The following is a 16140-nucleotide window of genomic DNA, read 5'->3' on the forward strand; positions in this document are numbered from 1 at the left end:
CCATCCACCCCCACTTCCTACCCTCAATCCTACCTGCCTTTGGCTTTGTCCATGGGTCTTTTATACATGTCCCTTGACAACCTTCCTCCTCCTTTCCCCCATTATCCCCCTCCCACCTTTGTGTTACTGTTGGTTTGTTCTTTTTTTCAATGTCTTCGGTTATATTTTGCTTGCTTATTTGTTTTGTTGATCAGTTATTTATTCTTAAATAATCCATTTATATTTTTCATATGTAACTTCATAATTTAACATGAGCTTGATTCTGTGTCTGCATTCTTAGTTTTTTCCCCAATGAAATCTGGAATATAAGGAAGCTGTCAGCCTTGAACCATGAGGTCTTTATTGTGTTACATGCATTGCCCTATGAAACACCTTAATTTTTTGTTTGGAATAATAACATAAAGGAATAATGTACTTTATATTTGCATAACACTTGAGAGTGTAAAATGTTCTTTCATATACAGGATCTTTGTGATTGTGTGTGTCATCCTGTGAGACAGGTTGGATTTTAAAAGCTACTATACCCATTTCATAGGTAAGAAAGTGAGATAGCAAAGGGTTAGTGCCTTTTACAACGTCACATGGCTTGTCAGGCCTGACATTCAAACCCAGGTCTTTTTCTTCCCAGCCATTGTAGACCCTCTTCTTTTGGAGGTCAGTTCAGCAGGGCAAGAAGAGGAAGAGGCTGGTCACCCTGGTGAAGTCTTTAACCCTCTGCAAATTTTTAAATTAATATATAGTTGATTCTCTTTATTCATGGTAGTTATGCTCCATAAAGTTGGTGTGAACACTGAATTAGCAAATTCTGAGCCATTGCTCCTAGAGGAAATGCAGAGATGAAGAGCACAGTTCCATTTGACCACCCATAAACAATAAAGCTGAAAGCATATTTTAAAATTTAAAATATAAGACTGCTTTGTTACACTGAATCATACTCCATGGTTCATCCAGCTTAACATCTCTGACACTAAAAGATAAGAACCAAAAAGTGGGGGAAGAATGATGCTGTTTTCTGTTTCACTCTTTCCCATTAGGAAGGCAGGCAAGCTACCATGTAATGGGAAGAGCTCTTCCTCTGCCTCCTCTGCCAGGCATCAGCTTCAGCCTCTAGTCATTCACTCATGTCTTTGAATACATTAATCTACTCACACTCAACAGATTTTCTTTTTGAGCACCTGTTATGTTTCAGGTCCTTGTTAAGCATTGGGGCTAAAGGTGAGTAAATAAAATGCTCATAGAATAGTAAGGAAAACCAATAAGTAGACAAACAATTTTAGTACAGTGTGGCTTATTCAAATATGGAAGGATGAAGTTCAACAGGACTTCATAGAAGAGGCAATATCATGCAGTATTAAGGCTTCCTGCAGAAGGAAGTGAGGTATACAACGTGCTACCTGAAGGGTAGGTAAGTGAAGATGGAGATAGGGCCATCACAGGTGGTGACAATACCTGTGCAGAGAATGGAGGGAGGAGGGTTCAGTGTAGTAGTGGATCTGAAAGTACAGCCAGATGTATGTAGAAGACAGTGGGGTCGTGAGCCTGTGGGGCTGGGTAAACTATGCTACAAGTTTTATTTCCTAGCAATGATGAGCCATGAATACTTTAAATAGATGAGTGCCTTCATCAAAATTGCATGTTAGAAAGAGTGCTTTGATTACATGATGGATAAGCAGTTGGTGAGAACAAGTATCTTTTTCTCCCTCCTCCTGGAGGGGAGCCTCCATCTAGAATATTTGGGAAGAAGAGAAAAGGGTAATGGCATGACTACTTTTGAGCCAGCCACTGGACAGCTGTTTCTCCTTCTGACTTGAGAGCTTTTCCCACTCCTCTCCATCACATCCCACTCAAGGCCCACAGCTGGATGCTTCCACAGAGTCAGGCAGTGTCAGTTTGATTCACCAGGGTCTTGATGTTGTTCCCTTCACAGCATTGTCTGTTATTCCCTGCCATGGTACTCAATGGAGCCATTGTTTCTGACCATACGTCCTATGCTCTGACCCTTCTACTATGGCATATCTTAATTTTGATGATAAATAATAACTATTACTATGATTTATTGAACACTTTATTTGTGCTCATTATCTCTAAAAAGAAGTCATAGCAGCCCAGCATGCAAAGTATTATTTTCCCCATTTTGATTATTTTAAACCTATATCAAAATCCTCAGCTCCTTTCATGTCCACAAACTCCTAATAATGGAGGAAGGGTCAAAGCTTGTTTGCAATTAATGGAGGGAGAGGTGGAAGTTAGTAGATTTGCATATGCTTTTCCTCTGTAACTAGTGTTGATTTGATTGATTTTTGTGATATGTAAAGAGAGAAAATATAGTTCATGCTTTAAGCTGAATTCCAACAAAAAAATGGCTTTATGATACATTAACTTATAAAAAAAGTTAAAAAGCTGCCCAGGTCATATGTAATCATTTATCCAGTTCTATCCCTTTTTCAGTTTTACCTGTTAAACTAAAGAATAGGTTAAAAATACTCAGACATTGACTCAGATCTTAAGGTTTTGCCTTCAACAACTAGATCTAGTTTAGTATTGTCAATGAAGAATGCATATGGTGAGATCTTATTGTTCACTCTTATTGCTTACTGGGAGGGAGGAGCTATTTGCTCTGCCCACCTAAGAAGAACCCAGCCTCATTAATGGGACCTGAATTGGTGGCGACAGGAAGTCATGAAGTCTGTTCCACTTCTTTGAAAGGTTCAAGGCTGAAAAAGACATCAGGGATCTCTAAAGGCAGTCTCCTCATTTATCATACAAAGAAACTAACTAAGGTCCAGAGAAGTAAAATATGAGGGGTGACTTCCCAGAAAACAAAATTATCTTCTAGAGAGTGGGCCCATTGTAGTACAGCCTTTCCCCGCTAGGTGAGTGTTCTAGGAACTCATCTATATCAGTGTACCAGCTGGCATTGTTGTGAGAGGCTGCATTCAACTTTGGTGAATTTTTTTTAAGACTCTTTCATTTCCTGATGGGTGATTTATGAGCGCATCTGCCCACACCTTACAGTTTTTGACTAAAAACAGCATGACTCCCAAGCTCCACCCTCCCTATTCTCTTTATCTCACCCTGAGCAACACTCTTTTGTTTTCCTGAATAAAAGTGTTCTCAAACGGAAACGTTTTGCCAATGTGAAAGAAGTGAAACAAAAAACAGCAGAAGCTCTAAAAGCCATGAAAATCGACAGGTTCAAAAACTGTTTTGAGAAGTGGAAAAAACATCACTATAGGTGTATTGCATCAAATGGAGAGTACTTGGAAGGTGACTAAAGTTTAAACATGTAAGAATAAATACACAATTTTTTTTATAGATAAATTCTGGCTTTTTTGCCCCCTCCCATAATGTAAAGTCTGTGTTTGTATAGGTTTTTATAGTTTATCATTATAACTGTAAAATGTTCAGTGAAGTCTGTTCAGTGTCACAATACCTAGGAATCTACCAGGTGCATAATGGAATAGTTCAGCATAGCTGGTCTAATTTTTTAATCCTGGAGTAATCAAAAGGGTTTCTAGCTCCTCAAGAGGTAATTCTGTACATAGATTAAAGATTGGAAGATGGCCTCCCATTCACTGAATTGTGTTACAGATTTTCATGCTATCAAATAGACTCATTTTTAGTGTGACCTTGTATATAAAATTAGCTGCAGTTCTTGAAAGATTCTTTGCATTGCAATTGAGAGCTAGTTCTTGAGGTCCATTTTGGATAAATTTTTCCTCAGTTTCTGGCACATTTGCGATTTTTCTGATTTCATTGACTGTAATATTGCCCAATTATACTCCATCTAGTTTTTGTATAGACTATGCCAATGTCAGATATTATGAGAATAAAAATTCTGTCAAAAATTTTTTCAAACAACTATAAAACCTGTTTTAAAAGTAATGTTTGCCTGGAATGAATAATCTAAAGAATTAAATTGTTCTAATTAACTGAATAATTTCTATCTCTTCTGTGTGATTTAAGCCCCTATCAAAGAACATTGAACAGTGGCTCAACTGTAATTTCACAAATATAGCAGAAGGTAATTCTATTACTCATTTCTAGGAAAAAAAGACTTTTCTTAATATAATTCTAGAAATGGCTTGGTCTACACATATTCAGTAAAATTTTATCCATAATTCAACTAAATTCATAGTATGAAAAAGTATTTAGTTGTAAGAAATTTACATTCTTCATGAGGTATAAACACTCAGATGTAAAAACACATCAAAAAAAGTTGTTTCTAGGTGTGCCTAAAACACCTGTAAGAGCAGTAGCTGTTACTCTGTAATTTTTACTTTCTTGAGTGAAATGAGAAACAGGCAGAGAGAGAAAAAGTCCTACACATGTGATTTAGTATTTCTCTTTTGGCGTCTTAGTTTTTCTTTGGTTTTGCCCACTATAGTTACTATGTTCTGACTTGTTGGCGCAGATTGTGGTACTCAGAACATTTTTTTGATGTCCTCATCAAACGCAATCCTTTCATGCTGAATTTGAGCTCTCTCTGCTTCATATTTGGTAAGAAGACGTAAGATCATCATAGCCCCAAATGGAATGTCTGTGTTTGGGTATAGATTTTTTCCCTCCATCAAGCTGATGGACATAATAGCACAAAGCTAGAGAAATGAAAGGAACAACATTTTAAGTCTTCTTGCCATACTTGGAGAGCATTAGTAACATAAAAGATGGGAAAATGAGTTGTAATTTTTCTTCTAGTAGATAAGAGCACTCATTATACACCATCTTAGGTAGAAGGGAAAGTGAGAAGTTAACGCTGTTGCCCCTTTGAGTCAGCTCTGCCTAGATGAAGAGGGGAGAGGTGCTCAGTCTTGCGCTCACCAGTTGAGGGAAGGGACTGTTGCTCTGCAGCGTTCCCTTTATAACTTGAGATACTAGGGTTTATCTTACCACGTGCTTACACGTGAGCACTCTGTGTCCACATATCAAATTTTCAAAGAGTCATCACCTTTCACAAAAGGGTTGTCATTTACCTCATTTGCTCTCTTTCTTGACCTAATACTGATTCTGTGGTTTGTGATATCCACCTAAATCTAACACGTTATTCACAGAAGAGTCTTTTATATGTGTCTAAGTGTAATGAACCTGAAGTCAGATGACCCAAATTCAAGTCCAGGAGTCACAACTTAACTAGTGACATGACTTCGAACTCAACATATTTGTGCCATATTTTCTCTGTTTATAAAGTGCTATAATAACAGTTGCTCTGTTTTTTTTTCTCTCAAAAGACTTGTTTTGAACATCAAACATTAAAAATGTGAAAATGTTTTGTAAGGGTCTATAGAAATATATATGTTTTGTTATTTTGCTATTTTATTTTTAATTTTATTGTATTATTTTCCATTACCAGTTAACCTCCTTACACCCTTCTCCCTCCAGTCACCACACTGTTGTCCGTGTCCCTGAGTCCTTTTTCCTTTTTGCTCAGTCCCTCCATTCCCTAACCTGCCCCCATCCATAGCTGTCATCCTGCTCTCTCTGAGTCTGTCTCTATTTTGCTTGTTAGTTCATTAGATTCCACATAGGGATGAAATCATATGGTATTTGTCTTTCTCTGACTGGCTTATTTCACTTAGCATAATGTTCTCCAGGTCCATCCACGCTGTTGCAAAGGGTAAAATATTTTCTTTTTTATAGGAGAGTAGTATTACATTGTATAAATGTCCCACAGCTGTTTCATTGACTCATCTGCTGATGGACACTTGGGCTGCTTCCATATCTTGGCAATTGTAAATAATACTGCAATGAACATAAGGGTGCTTATGTTCTTTCGAATTAGTATTTTAGATTTCTTTGGATATACAAGGCCTGTCCAGAAAAGTCCAGCCATTATTAACATAATAAGAACAGTTTTCGCAACATTGACGTAACCTGGCAGCCAAGGAGAGTCGACTGGAATGCTCATGCATGAACAATGACGACCTAACTGTACTTAGTCAGTGGAGATGTTAGATGCAGTTGAGTGAGCATGTGCACTGTGTGACCGTTGCATTCAAAATAACTGAGTGGAGCAACAAATCTGCATTACATTTTGCATTAAGCTCAAACCTTCTTCCATGGAAACTATTAGGATGATTCAGAAGGCGGCAGCAATGGGTAACTGGTGATTGGCAGCTTCATCACAGCAGTATCCCCACTCATGCATCACATCTTGTGCAGAGTGTTTGGTGAAACATCAAATCACCCAGGTGACTGAACCCCTCTACAGGCCAGATTTGGCGTCATGTGACTTCTGGCTTTTCCCCAAACTAAAATCATGTTTGAAAGGGAAGAGATTGCAGACTGTAGATGAGATTCAGGAAAATACAATGGGGCACCTGATGGCGATTGGGAGAACTCTCTGAGGTCCCAAGGTGCGTACCTCGAAGGGGACTGAAGTGTCATTGTCTGATGTACAATGTTTCTTCTATGTTCTTCAATAAATGCCTCTATTTTTCATATTACACAGCTGGATGCCTTCTGGACAGACCTCATATTCCCTGAAGTAGGATCGCTGCATCAAAAGGCAGATCCATTTTTAATTTTTTGAGTTAATCTCTATACTGCTTTCCACAGTGGCTACACCAGTCTACATTCCTACCAGCAGTGTACAAGGGTTCCCTTTACTCCACATCCTCACCAGCACTTATTTGTTGATTTATTGATGGTAGTCATTCTGAGAGTTGTGAGGTGATATCTTATTGTGGTTTTAATTTACATCTCCCTGATGATTCATTACGTTGAGCATCTTTTCATGTGTCTATTGGCCATCTGTATGTCTTTTTTGGATAAGTGTCTATTCAAGTCCTTTGCCCATTTTTTAATTGGATTGTTTGTTTGTTTGTTTTTGGTGTTGAGTTTTGTGAGTTCTTTATGTTGTGGATATTTTAAAAGTATTAAAAACATTGGTCAGATTCTCCTACACTTAAAACCCCTTTCAGGCAAATTAGTAGAGTTGCCAGAGAGGCAAAAAATAAATAAATAGAAATGAAGTCAGCAACTGTAAAGTGACTGTAGGACATCATGATGTCTGTGGACTCCCCTTTAGCCTCTTGGTTCCTTTGAACCTCACAACACAGAGTGTGATCTGTGGATTAGAAATGCTGGCATCGCCTGGGAGTTCGTGGAAATGTGGAGTGTCGGGTCCCACCCCAGACTTACTGGCTCAGGGTCGCATTGTAACAAGATTTCCAGGTGCTCTATTTATACATTTAAAATTGAGAAGCACAGTATGGTATACCACATGGCACTGAGGGCATGCAAGATGACTGTATATAATAAAGTGGTGAACATTTATTATTTTAATTATAGGTTTGAATAAATTAAAAGAAAATATGCTAACTCACGAAATCAGTTGTTTCATAGATTTTCTTTAAAGTGAGGCTAATGTGTAGCCATTTGCATGTTTTTAAAAGATGAGTTGATTTAAAAGAATTATTGAGTAAGTATTAGAATAAGTTATACTTGGGTATAATAGAAATTATGGAGATGGCTCTTGGGTGATTTCTCTATGGGTAGCTTTCGTCTAGAAGCATGGTGGGATTAGGCATGGGTCATAGGAGCTGTGAATGACCTCTGATGTGCCTTTGGCCCTGGTCAAGGATGCGTGCAGAAGGCACAGACCTTGTGTTTGCCAGGCAGCCCAGATCAGACTGGGGTGTCCAGAATCATCTTGCACTGACCAGATGAGAAAGACTGAACTCAAGGTCTAGGGCCCTTTCTTTTATCTCCTTCACTCAATGCTCTGTCAGAAAGAGTTCAAGTGCCAAAATACCCTGTACTTCTTTGTTAACTACTTAGGGGAACTGTAGGGACAGTAGATTCTTCAATTCCTTTCTCTGTGAACAGTTTACTCAGGGAAATTTTCATTCCCCATAACTTAGTTTCTTTTGGGACACAATTATGGAGTTGAGTTCATTTACTCATGACATCAGTTTTTAAAGATTTTACCCACACTTTTTTCTTCTCTTATTTTGTCAGAACTTTCAAAATCATATATAAATAATGCAACTAAATTCTTAAGCACTTAGCATGTAAAGGAGGGAAGTGCTTCACGAATCACCATGTTGTGCTTGTGCAAGTGCCTTGTGAATTTTCTCTGAACTATTCCAGTTTCCCACATGTGTTACTAAAATAAGCACCTGTGTTGTTCTTCAGTTTATATTCCCATTTTTCTCAGCCTATTTGTACTCCAGTTTGACATTTTACTCTGATTTTTATGGTCGGTGATTATGCACCTGAATCTGTCACCTTAGCCAAATTATAATTTAGTTGGGAAGGATTTCCTTGGAAATAAAACTCTTTTAGCCAATTGGTCGGTGTTATTGCTTCTCATGGAAAACTTTCCCTGGAAGTAGAGCTTGACATCACATTTATGTCTACTGAAAAAAAACCCCCAACAATTTGAAATATTAACAACTATTAATATTTTAAAAACCAATTTTTATGGAGATTGATAAATTGAAGAAGGATAACTGACATTGTAAAGAATGACATCTATGAAAATTCTGAAGTTGTCTGCACACAAAACTAAGATATATAATATGGTAATGTTTATAGCATTATTTATAACAACCTGAACTGAAAGCCATTTCTGTGTCCTTCCGGATATTTTATAAGTAGTACCATTACTGAGCCAATGGAATAACATTCAGCTGTTAAGTATGTTAGGTTTATATGAAAAAAGTAGAAAAAAACAAAATATGAAAGACTGTGAATAATATGCCATTTGTAGTTTAAAAGGGGGGGTGGATAAAAGGATGCTGCATATACTTGTGTGTGAAGAAAAAAGTTTTTTAAAAAGATCCACTAGAAAGATAGCTATTCATTCTGGGAAGAGGTCCAGGAGAAAGAGAGAACCATTTAATTATTTTAAAGTGTATAATTTTGAATTTAAAACAATTATGTATGATAAGTAGTAGTGATTCAGATATGTTGAGAGACAGTGATAATCAGTCACATCATTTTCTCTTCCTCTAACTCACACACGCCCCACCTGCAGCCCTACCTATCCCTAATAGGAATGCTCTTCATGAGTATGAACTCAGTGACTTTGCTTTCCCAGGGGGAAGGCTTTTAAGAGAGAAAACAAATATCAGTGACAGGGCCAAAAGGTTGGCAATTGGGAAAAAACAAAGAATTTGCCCAGGACCAGAAATGAAAGTCCCTATGCTAAAAATGAGCCATTCTTTCTTTGATTATTTCAGTTAGACATTTAAAATAATTCAGATAAACATAATGGAATTTTCCTCCAGAGTAATTTGATTTGGTTTTCCTGGATAATTATTCCAATTGCCTTTTGTTCCTGTAGGGAAAACAAGGTTATTAAATCATTCTCATTTCCATGGCTTGTTTGAAGGTGGAGGCTTTAGGTTACTGATGGAATGTTCTTTGAAGTGGACTTTTACCTTCTTGAAATAGGCCAACATACGCCTGTGTTCCTCCAGCGCCCAGGAGATGCATTTGACACCTGGGCTGAGATATGAATAGATCTTACTTTTACTCCTCACCTTTTCCAGTTGCTTAGCATTTTAATTTTACCCAATAGCATTTTACTTAATTTTTTAGTACTTCAGAAAGTTATTTAAAATTTTGAGGTACCTCTCATTTTTAAATCAAATAACTGTTCTACATGTAAGTCTCATTTCAATATTTAATATAACATTTAGTATTGAATGTTTCCCAGTTTCCAGATCCCCCGTAGTCCCTCCCGCCCCCAGGACTGCTTCTAGCGTCATCGTCCTGTCTTTCGTTTTGCCCTAGAGGTTAGTTCTCTGGGTGTCTGGGAGCCATATCTGGAGACACTTTATGCCAAGTAATAGCTCTTCTACCAGTTTTTGTATACAGTTGGGTAGGATGTTTTTTCAACTTTATTTCTGTTTTTTGCTGCCACCTAAGTTCTCCCTCTGCATTTTTTTCCTTCTAATCTGAATTCGGTGGTAGTGACCATGCTCATTTCTTTCAGATGGAGACTATTTTACCTTTACAAGACATGAACCCATTGGAGTGTGTGGACAGATCATCCCAGTGAGTGTATCTCCTTGTGTCTCATATTTATTTTCATTTGAACCAGTTCTCTTCAAGATACATAAAACATGGATCTCAGCGATGTGTGTTTTCCATTACTGGGGGGAAAAAAACTGAGCTCATGTTGTTGACATATCTTTAACAGCCTCCCTGCAAATGCTTATTTGAACAGGTTAATAGGGTTTCAGCTCCGTTACCAGGAGTTGAGTTCTCAAGTCATGGAATTCTCATGATTAAAATAAGCAAAGCCAAGCTCAATGTATTAATAACCTGCCCTTGGTTATGGATGTCCATTCGGCTTATGGAAAATTAATGCTTTGTTATATTTGCTTGTTTATTTTTTAAAACTGTGACTCACCATCTTTCCAAGCATATTGTTTTATATGGTCTTTTAATTCCATTCTTTCCCACTGTTTCTTTTCACAAGAATCTAGATAGAAGACTCTACAGAAGACACAGCAGTACCATTAACGTCACGGTCATAATTGAAACCATGCCGGGCTGTTGTGTGTCTTGTAAAGGGAAATAGATGTAGTGCTTAGTGTTTGGATTGGAACATTAAACATTGTCTTTCCTCTCTTTTTCTCCCTCTCTCATACACAGCCTTGGCACTATACAAAACATCATCAAATCTTCCAACAGTACTAGCTAATCATTCTGGCAGGGATTTCAGGGGAGGCTCATGCTAAACTCTTACACTGTAGACAAGAAGTTTTCTTCTTTTCAAAATATAGGAGAAAGAGTTGAGATAATCTTTGGCCTTGGGGGCCAAAGATTTTGGGGAGGTATTAATGTTCTTTTCATGATCTCCAGACTCTGGGTTACTGTGAAATTTATTAGAGTGAAAACGGAAAATGAGAGGTTTGGTTTAAGTTCTTCTGCTCCTACACTGCCCAGGGAAACCCCACTTGGATCAGAGCAGGGGTGAGGTCTGTCACCTTAATTACAGGAACTGAAACCTGCTCTTCGTGCCCTTCCCAGACTCTGGGAGCTGCAGCTTTCACTGACAGGATGAGAGCTGCTTGTCAACCAGCTCCAGCTCAATTACCGCACTCCAAGATTTATATACTGTAGATGGAATTAAAACATCACTGTGGACTCCCAAGTTTATAAACAACTAAGGGGAAAAGAAATTGGGTGTTTGGTGAAGGCAAGACACTTGTATATTTTTGCAAGCTTGCCAGGGCCAGTGAGAATCTTTCAAGGATGGCAGCTGAGATGCTTCAGGCAGAAACACATTGTGGTCAGGGGCTGAAGCCAGGGGACCGAGATTTCTGTTTTCTTTCTTAATGAAATTATCAATGACACCTGATAGTCCTGAGGCTCATGCCTGCACTTATGACAATACAAGCTTAATACCCTTTTAAAAATTAGTTTAAACCATTTTTGGCCCCAATTCAGATACCCGAATATATTTTTTAGTCTCCATTAGCTTATTTTTGTAGTAAAAAGGAAGCAAACTAAAATTTCTGTGTACCCATAAAATAAGTACACACTTTATTTTTATAATCATGTTTTTGTGACAATATATGTAGGTAAAGAAAAGGCATTACCCTGAAATATGCATTGACAAATATAATTCACAGCTGGAATTTTCTCTTCTAGTTCTTTCACACTGAAGAGCTTTCATATCTGTCTGAAATTCCTGGTGTAAAAATCACAAATGCAAGAAAAAGTTTTCAAACACAAGAGCTCACTGGAACCAAAGTCTAGTTTTAAAAACATATAAAATAATAACAATGAAAAACCAAAACAAAACAGAAAAAAGACTCCCTTTTCACCGTGTGATTTCTTTTGCTTGGTAGTTGGAATATAGTAATTTGGATTTTCAAGGTCAGTCTTATTTTATTCTTAATGAAGTAATTTAAAAATCCAAACATCTACACTTTGTGGTGGGACAAGATTTATGTTGAGGACTAGTCTGAGAAATCTGAGAAGTCACAGCTTGAAAACAAAGTAACGGAGGATATTTTTCCATCTATCAACCTTGAGTTTTTTCCTTTCAGTGGAACTTCCCCCTGCTGATGTTTGCCTGGAAAATTGCTCCAGCTCTGTGCTGTGGCAATACAGTAGTTATTAAACCAGCAGAGCAAACCCCACTCAGCGCACTCTACATGGGAGCCCTCATCAAGGAGGTAAGAGGAACTGCCTTCAGGAGTGACCCCCACTCCCTCTACGGGTGGGGCCCACTGGAGCATATCTGATTTAATGTGCTTCTTCCCCTCTCACGAGCCACGTTTCCTCCAATTCTGTTTTGTTAGGCTGGCTTTCCACCAGGAGTCATCAATATTTTGCCAGGATACGGGCCAACGGCTGGGGCAGCAATAGCTTCTCACATTGGCATAGACAAGATTGCATTCACAGGGTCTACTGAGGTAGGTACCTGCGAAACCATAGGGTGAGGAATAGTCCTGCAGATGAGCTGAGGGTTTAAAAGAAAACTGAAAATGTTACTCAGAGGCCAGACACCAAAAGAGCCATGAGCACTCAAGCCCTCAAAGGGCAGCATTGGTGTCATAGCTGGAACACTGGCAAATCTCCAAATAAAGGCCCTCATTGACCACTGATGCCACGGATCTCCAACCTCTCCTATGATTCCATCTGTGTAAACCTGTCCCAGAAAAATAAACAAAACCCTGTTATCTTTTGAAATAAAAGGAACACAGAGGCAAAAACAAATTAAAGAAAACTATTTGAGAAGAAACTTTCCCAATGACTAGGTTTCTGAACACTTTCTTGAGTCAAGAACAATAATGGCAGGAGCAAGCTACAGAGCTGGAAATTAAACTCATCTCTGGTAGAGATGAAGATGGAAGCTTTCCTTCTATTTATTTCCACCAGATCCAGCAGATGCAACTGGCAGCTACTATGCACGTGAGGCATAAGGAATGATATAGAGCCATGGTCAGCAAGCTTTTTTTCTGTAAAAGGCCAGGTAATGAATAGTGTAGACTTTGCAGGCAGCATGGGGTCTGATGCAGCTCTTCAACTGTGTCCTTGTAACACTGAGTAGCTGTAGGTAGTGTGTAAGCTGAGCATGGCCACAGGCCCATAAACTTTTCTGGAAAGACACTAAAATATGAATTTCATATAATTTTTATGCCTCACAAAATAATGTTCTTTTTTTTTTCCAGCCATTTAAAAACACAAAAACTGTTCTTAACTTGTGAGCTATACTAAACAGGCAGCAGGCCAAATTTAGCCCCTGAGGCATAGTTTATAGATCCCTGATATAGAGTCACAAGTCTGCTTAGAGAGGTTTCTAACAGAATGTTATCCAACGTGTCTTGGATTGAGGGAACAAAGGTGATAGAAAAAGAGAGTCTAAATCACTTTATCAAGTAGAACTTCACAGATGCCATCATTATTGAACAAAGGCTGTTCCCAGGTCTGGAACAGTGCTATCTGATATAAATATAATGAAAGCAGTATTTCTAATTTAAAGTTTACTATTAGCCACATTAAACATTGAAGTGAATTAATTTTAATAATATATTGTATTTAATGTGATATTTCCACATTATCATTTCAAATTATTATCAATATAAAAATCATCACAGTACTTTGCATTCCTTTTTCAATCTTCAGTTTTCAGTTTTTGAAAACTGGTATATATTTTACATTTGCAGCACATCTCAATTCACATTTCAACATTTCAAGTGTTCTCTGTTGGACAGCACAGGTCTAGGGCCTTGAGTATATCAGCTGATACAGCTAATAATACTTAAACTGACTCATGTTAAAATATTTCATAAGAGATTGATTAATAAACCTGAGTGTTAATTTATGGTTACAGATTATTATATTTTATGTTTGCAAGAGTTAACTTGTTTCCAAATCTGTTAGTTGTATTAGTTATAGTAATTTTGAAATTTTAATGAAACATATAAACCGAAATGTGAGCATAAAAGAGAATTATTGCTCCTATTTAAACTCAGTCTAATGCTTTGAAAAGATTTGCTAAGGACTAGATGCTAAGAAAAATCTGCAATCAATGAAGAGTCAGCAAGGCAATTGTAAAAGATTGAATAAAAAATATAAACCTAGATAAAGCATGTGCCTAGATTGCTTTGCAAGTGTTTTTAAGTCCTCACTCCATTCTAAAGAAACTGAAACCAGACATCTTAAACGCTATTCTAACGGTATATATGGTTTAATTAGAAAGGACAGGTGGACCCATAATTAAAGAAAAGTCCTTGGTCCTATATCCAAAGACTGGAGAATGAATGTACATATTTTTAAAACTAAAATGAGGTACTTAAAGTATCTTCCCATGCTTCAACCTTTTTTCTATTAACCATCCACTGGTCCTGGTTCAGTCAGTTGAGAGGTTTGAAATGCATAATATTCTCTAATAAAAATGCAATCATAATATATAAAATAAGACATCACACTTTGCATGTCTGTCTCTATAGATCACCTTCATTCTTTTTAATAGCTGAATGGAATACTCTTGCATCAGTGTGTCATAATTTAATCCTCATTCAGATATACTTCATTCACTATTACACATACTATTGAAATAAAAATTCTTGGAGATCCAATTATATGTGTGTATTTATATGCACATGTATGTTATTTTGTTGGATATGTATTAGAAGTTAAATTGCAAAACAAATGGATAATTATATATTAACTTGCTTATCACCAAGAACATATTAGAATGATGGTTTTGTTTTTAAGCTCTCTTTATGCATTAAGTATGTCAATCTTCTGTTTCTTGTAGAATTTGCAAATATTCCCAGTTTGTTCTTTGCTTTCTAATTTTTTAAAAAATAGACTTGTCGTGCTCAAGTCTTTCTCTTAATGGCTTCTGGGCTTTCTATCATCTTTAAAGAAATCTCTTCAAGATTATACAAATGGTCCTTCACATTTTCTTTTCAGTACCTTTATGGTTTTGTTTTTGTTTAAATCTTTAATCTGGTTGGAATTTATTTTCATGTATAATGAAAGATGAGGCCTAAGTTTATTTTTTTAAATGAGCATTCAGTTCTTTCCACGTCATTTATTAAACGACGTATCCCTTTGCAGCTCATTTGAATAAAACATTAACATTATATGATAAATTTCCATATATACATGTTTCTATTTTGAGACTCAAAATTTTTTCTGTCTGTTCTTTCACTAGCCAGGTTGCTCTAATTGCTTTAATTACTAGCTTTTAAAAGATGTGTTGCAATGTGGTCGGCAAGATACCTTACTATTTGGTTTTTCAAAACCTTTTGGCTCTTCGTGCCCATTCTTTCAGGTAACATTTCAAATCCATTTTCTAAACACCTTTTCTTCAAGAAAAACTTCATTGGAATTTTGACTGGTGTTACTGTCTATATTAAGCTGAGGGTAAGTGCTTTCTCTACAGCATTGACTTCTCATTTAAGAACATGGTATAAATCTCTTACTTGTCGTGTCACATTCATCACTTTATCGTCTTAAGCATATCTTGATAAATTCTAGGCATATAACATTTTCATCCAAGGATATGTCAGTCTAAAAACTGAGCACCTTTTTTTTTCAAGTCACAATATCTTGTATTAATTGAATGGATGGCCTAATCTTTCAGGTCAGACAAGATGTAGCAAGCGTAGTGAATCAGTAAGAACATAATGCTTGTTTCCAGGCTGCTTGGGTTTAAATCTCTGTTTTCACATTTAAGATTTTTCTTTTTTTTACTCTTAAAAAGACTTTCTTGAAGTATGATTTACATACAAGAAAATGCACCCATTTAAGTACCAAATATACACACTCATGTAACCATCACCCAGATCAAGATACAGAATTTTTCCACAACCTAAAAAGATTTCTCATGTCTCTTTGTGGCTAACACCCTTGGTCCCAGGCAACTGCTGCTGCTTTGTGTTAATTTTGCCCATTCTAAAATTTCATATAAATGGAATCATACAATATGTATTCTTCTATGTCCATTTTTTGGTTGTTTAATATTTAATGAATTATTAATATAGTTGCACTTAAATATCCCATCTTGATTTTTGTTTTCTACTTGTCATTCCTTTTTTTTTAATGACTTACACTGTTTCTAATGCAAAGTTAGCCGTCATTCTTATCTTTGTTTTACTGTACATAATGTTTTTTTCTCTGGTTGCTTTTAAGATATGGTATTTTACTGGTTTTCAACAA

The 16140-nt window shown here is 36.8% G+C and overlaps 1 protein-coding gene across 2 annotated transcripts in view; it reads left to right on the plus strand.

Moving 5' to 3' along the window:
- The window catches only part of ALDH1A2 (aldehyde dehydrogenase 1 family member A2), a 95105-nt gene that overhangs the window by 46817 nt on the left and 32148 nt on the right, over positions 1 to 16140 (plus strand). The window contains exons 5-7 of one of the 2 annotated variants that reach the window (XM_054565362.1): positions 9944 to 10005; positions 12012 to 12140; positions 12267 to 12380. In XM_054565362.1, coding sequence (XP_054421337.1) covers positions 9944 to 10005; positions 12012 to 12140; positions 12267 to 12380 — 305 coding nt within the window. The remainder of the gene's footprint in view (positions 1 to 9943; positions 10006 to 12011; positions 12141 to 12266; positions 12381 to 16140) is intronic. The other variant, XM_054565363.1, reaches the window with a different exon arrangement.

This window comes from Pteronotus mesoamericanus, unplaced genomic scaffold, assembly GCF_021234165.1.
Source record: "Pteronotus mesoamericanus isolate MK-2021 breed Mesoamerican mustached bat unplaced genomic scaffold, CSHL_Meso_final contig_164, whole genome shotgun sequence".
NCBI lineage: Eukaryota > Metazoa > Chordata > Mammalia > Chiroptera > Mormoopidae > Pteronotus > Pteronotus mesoamericanus.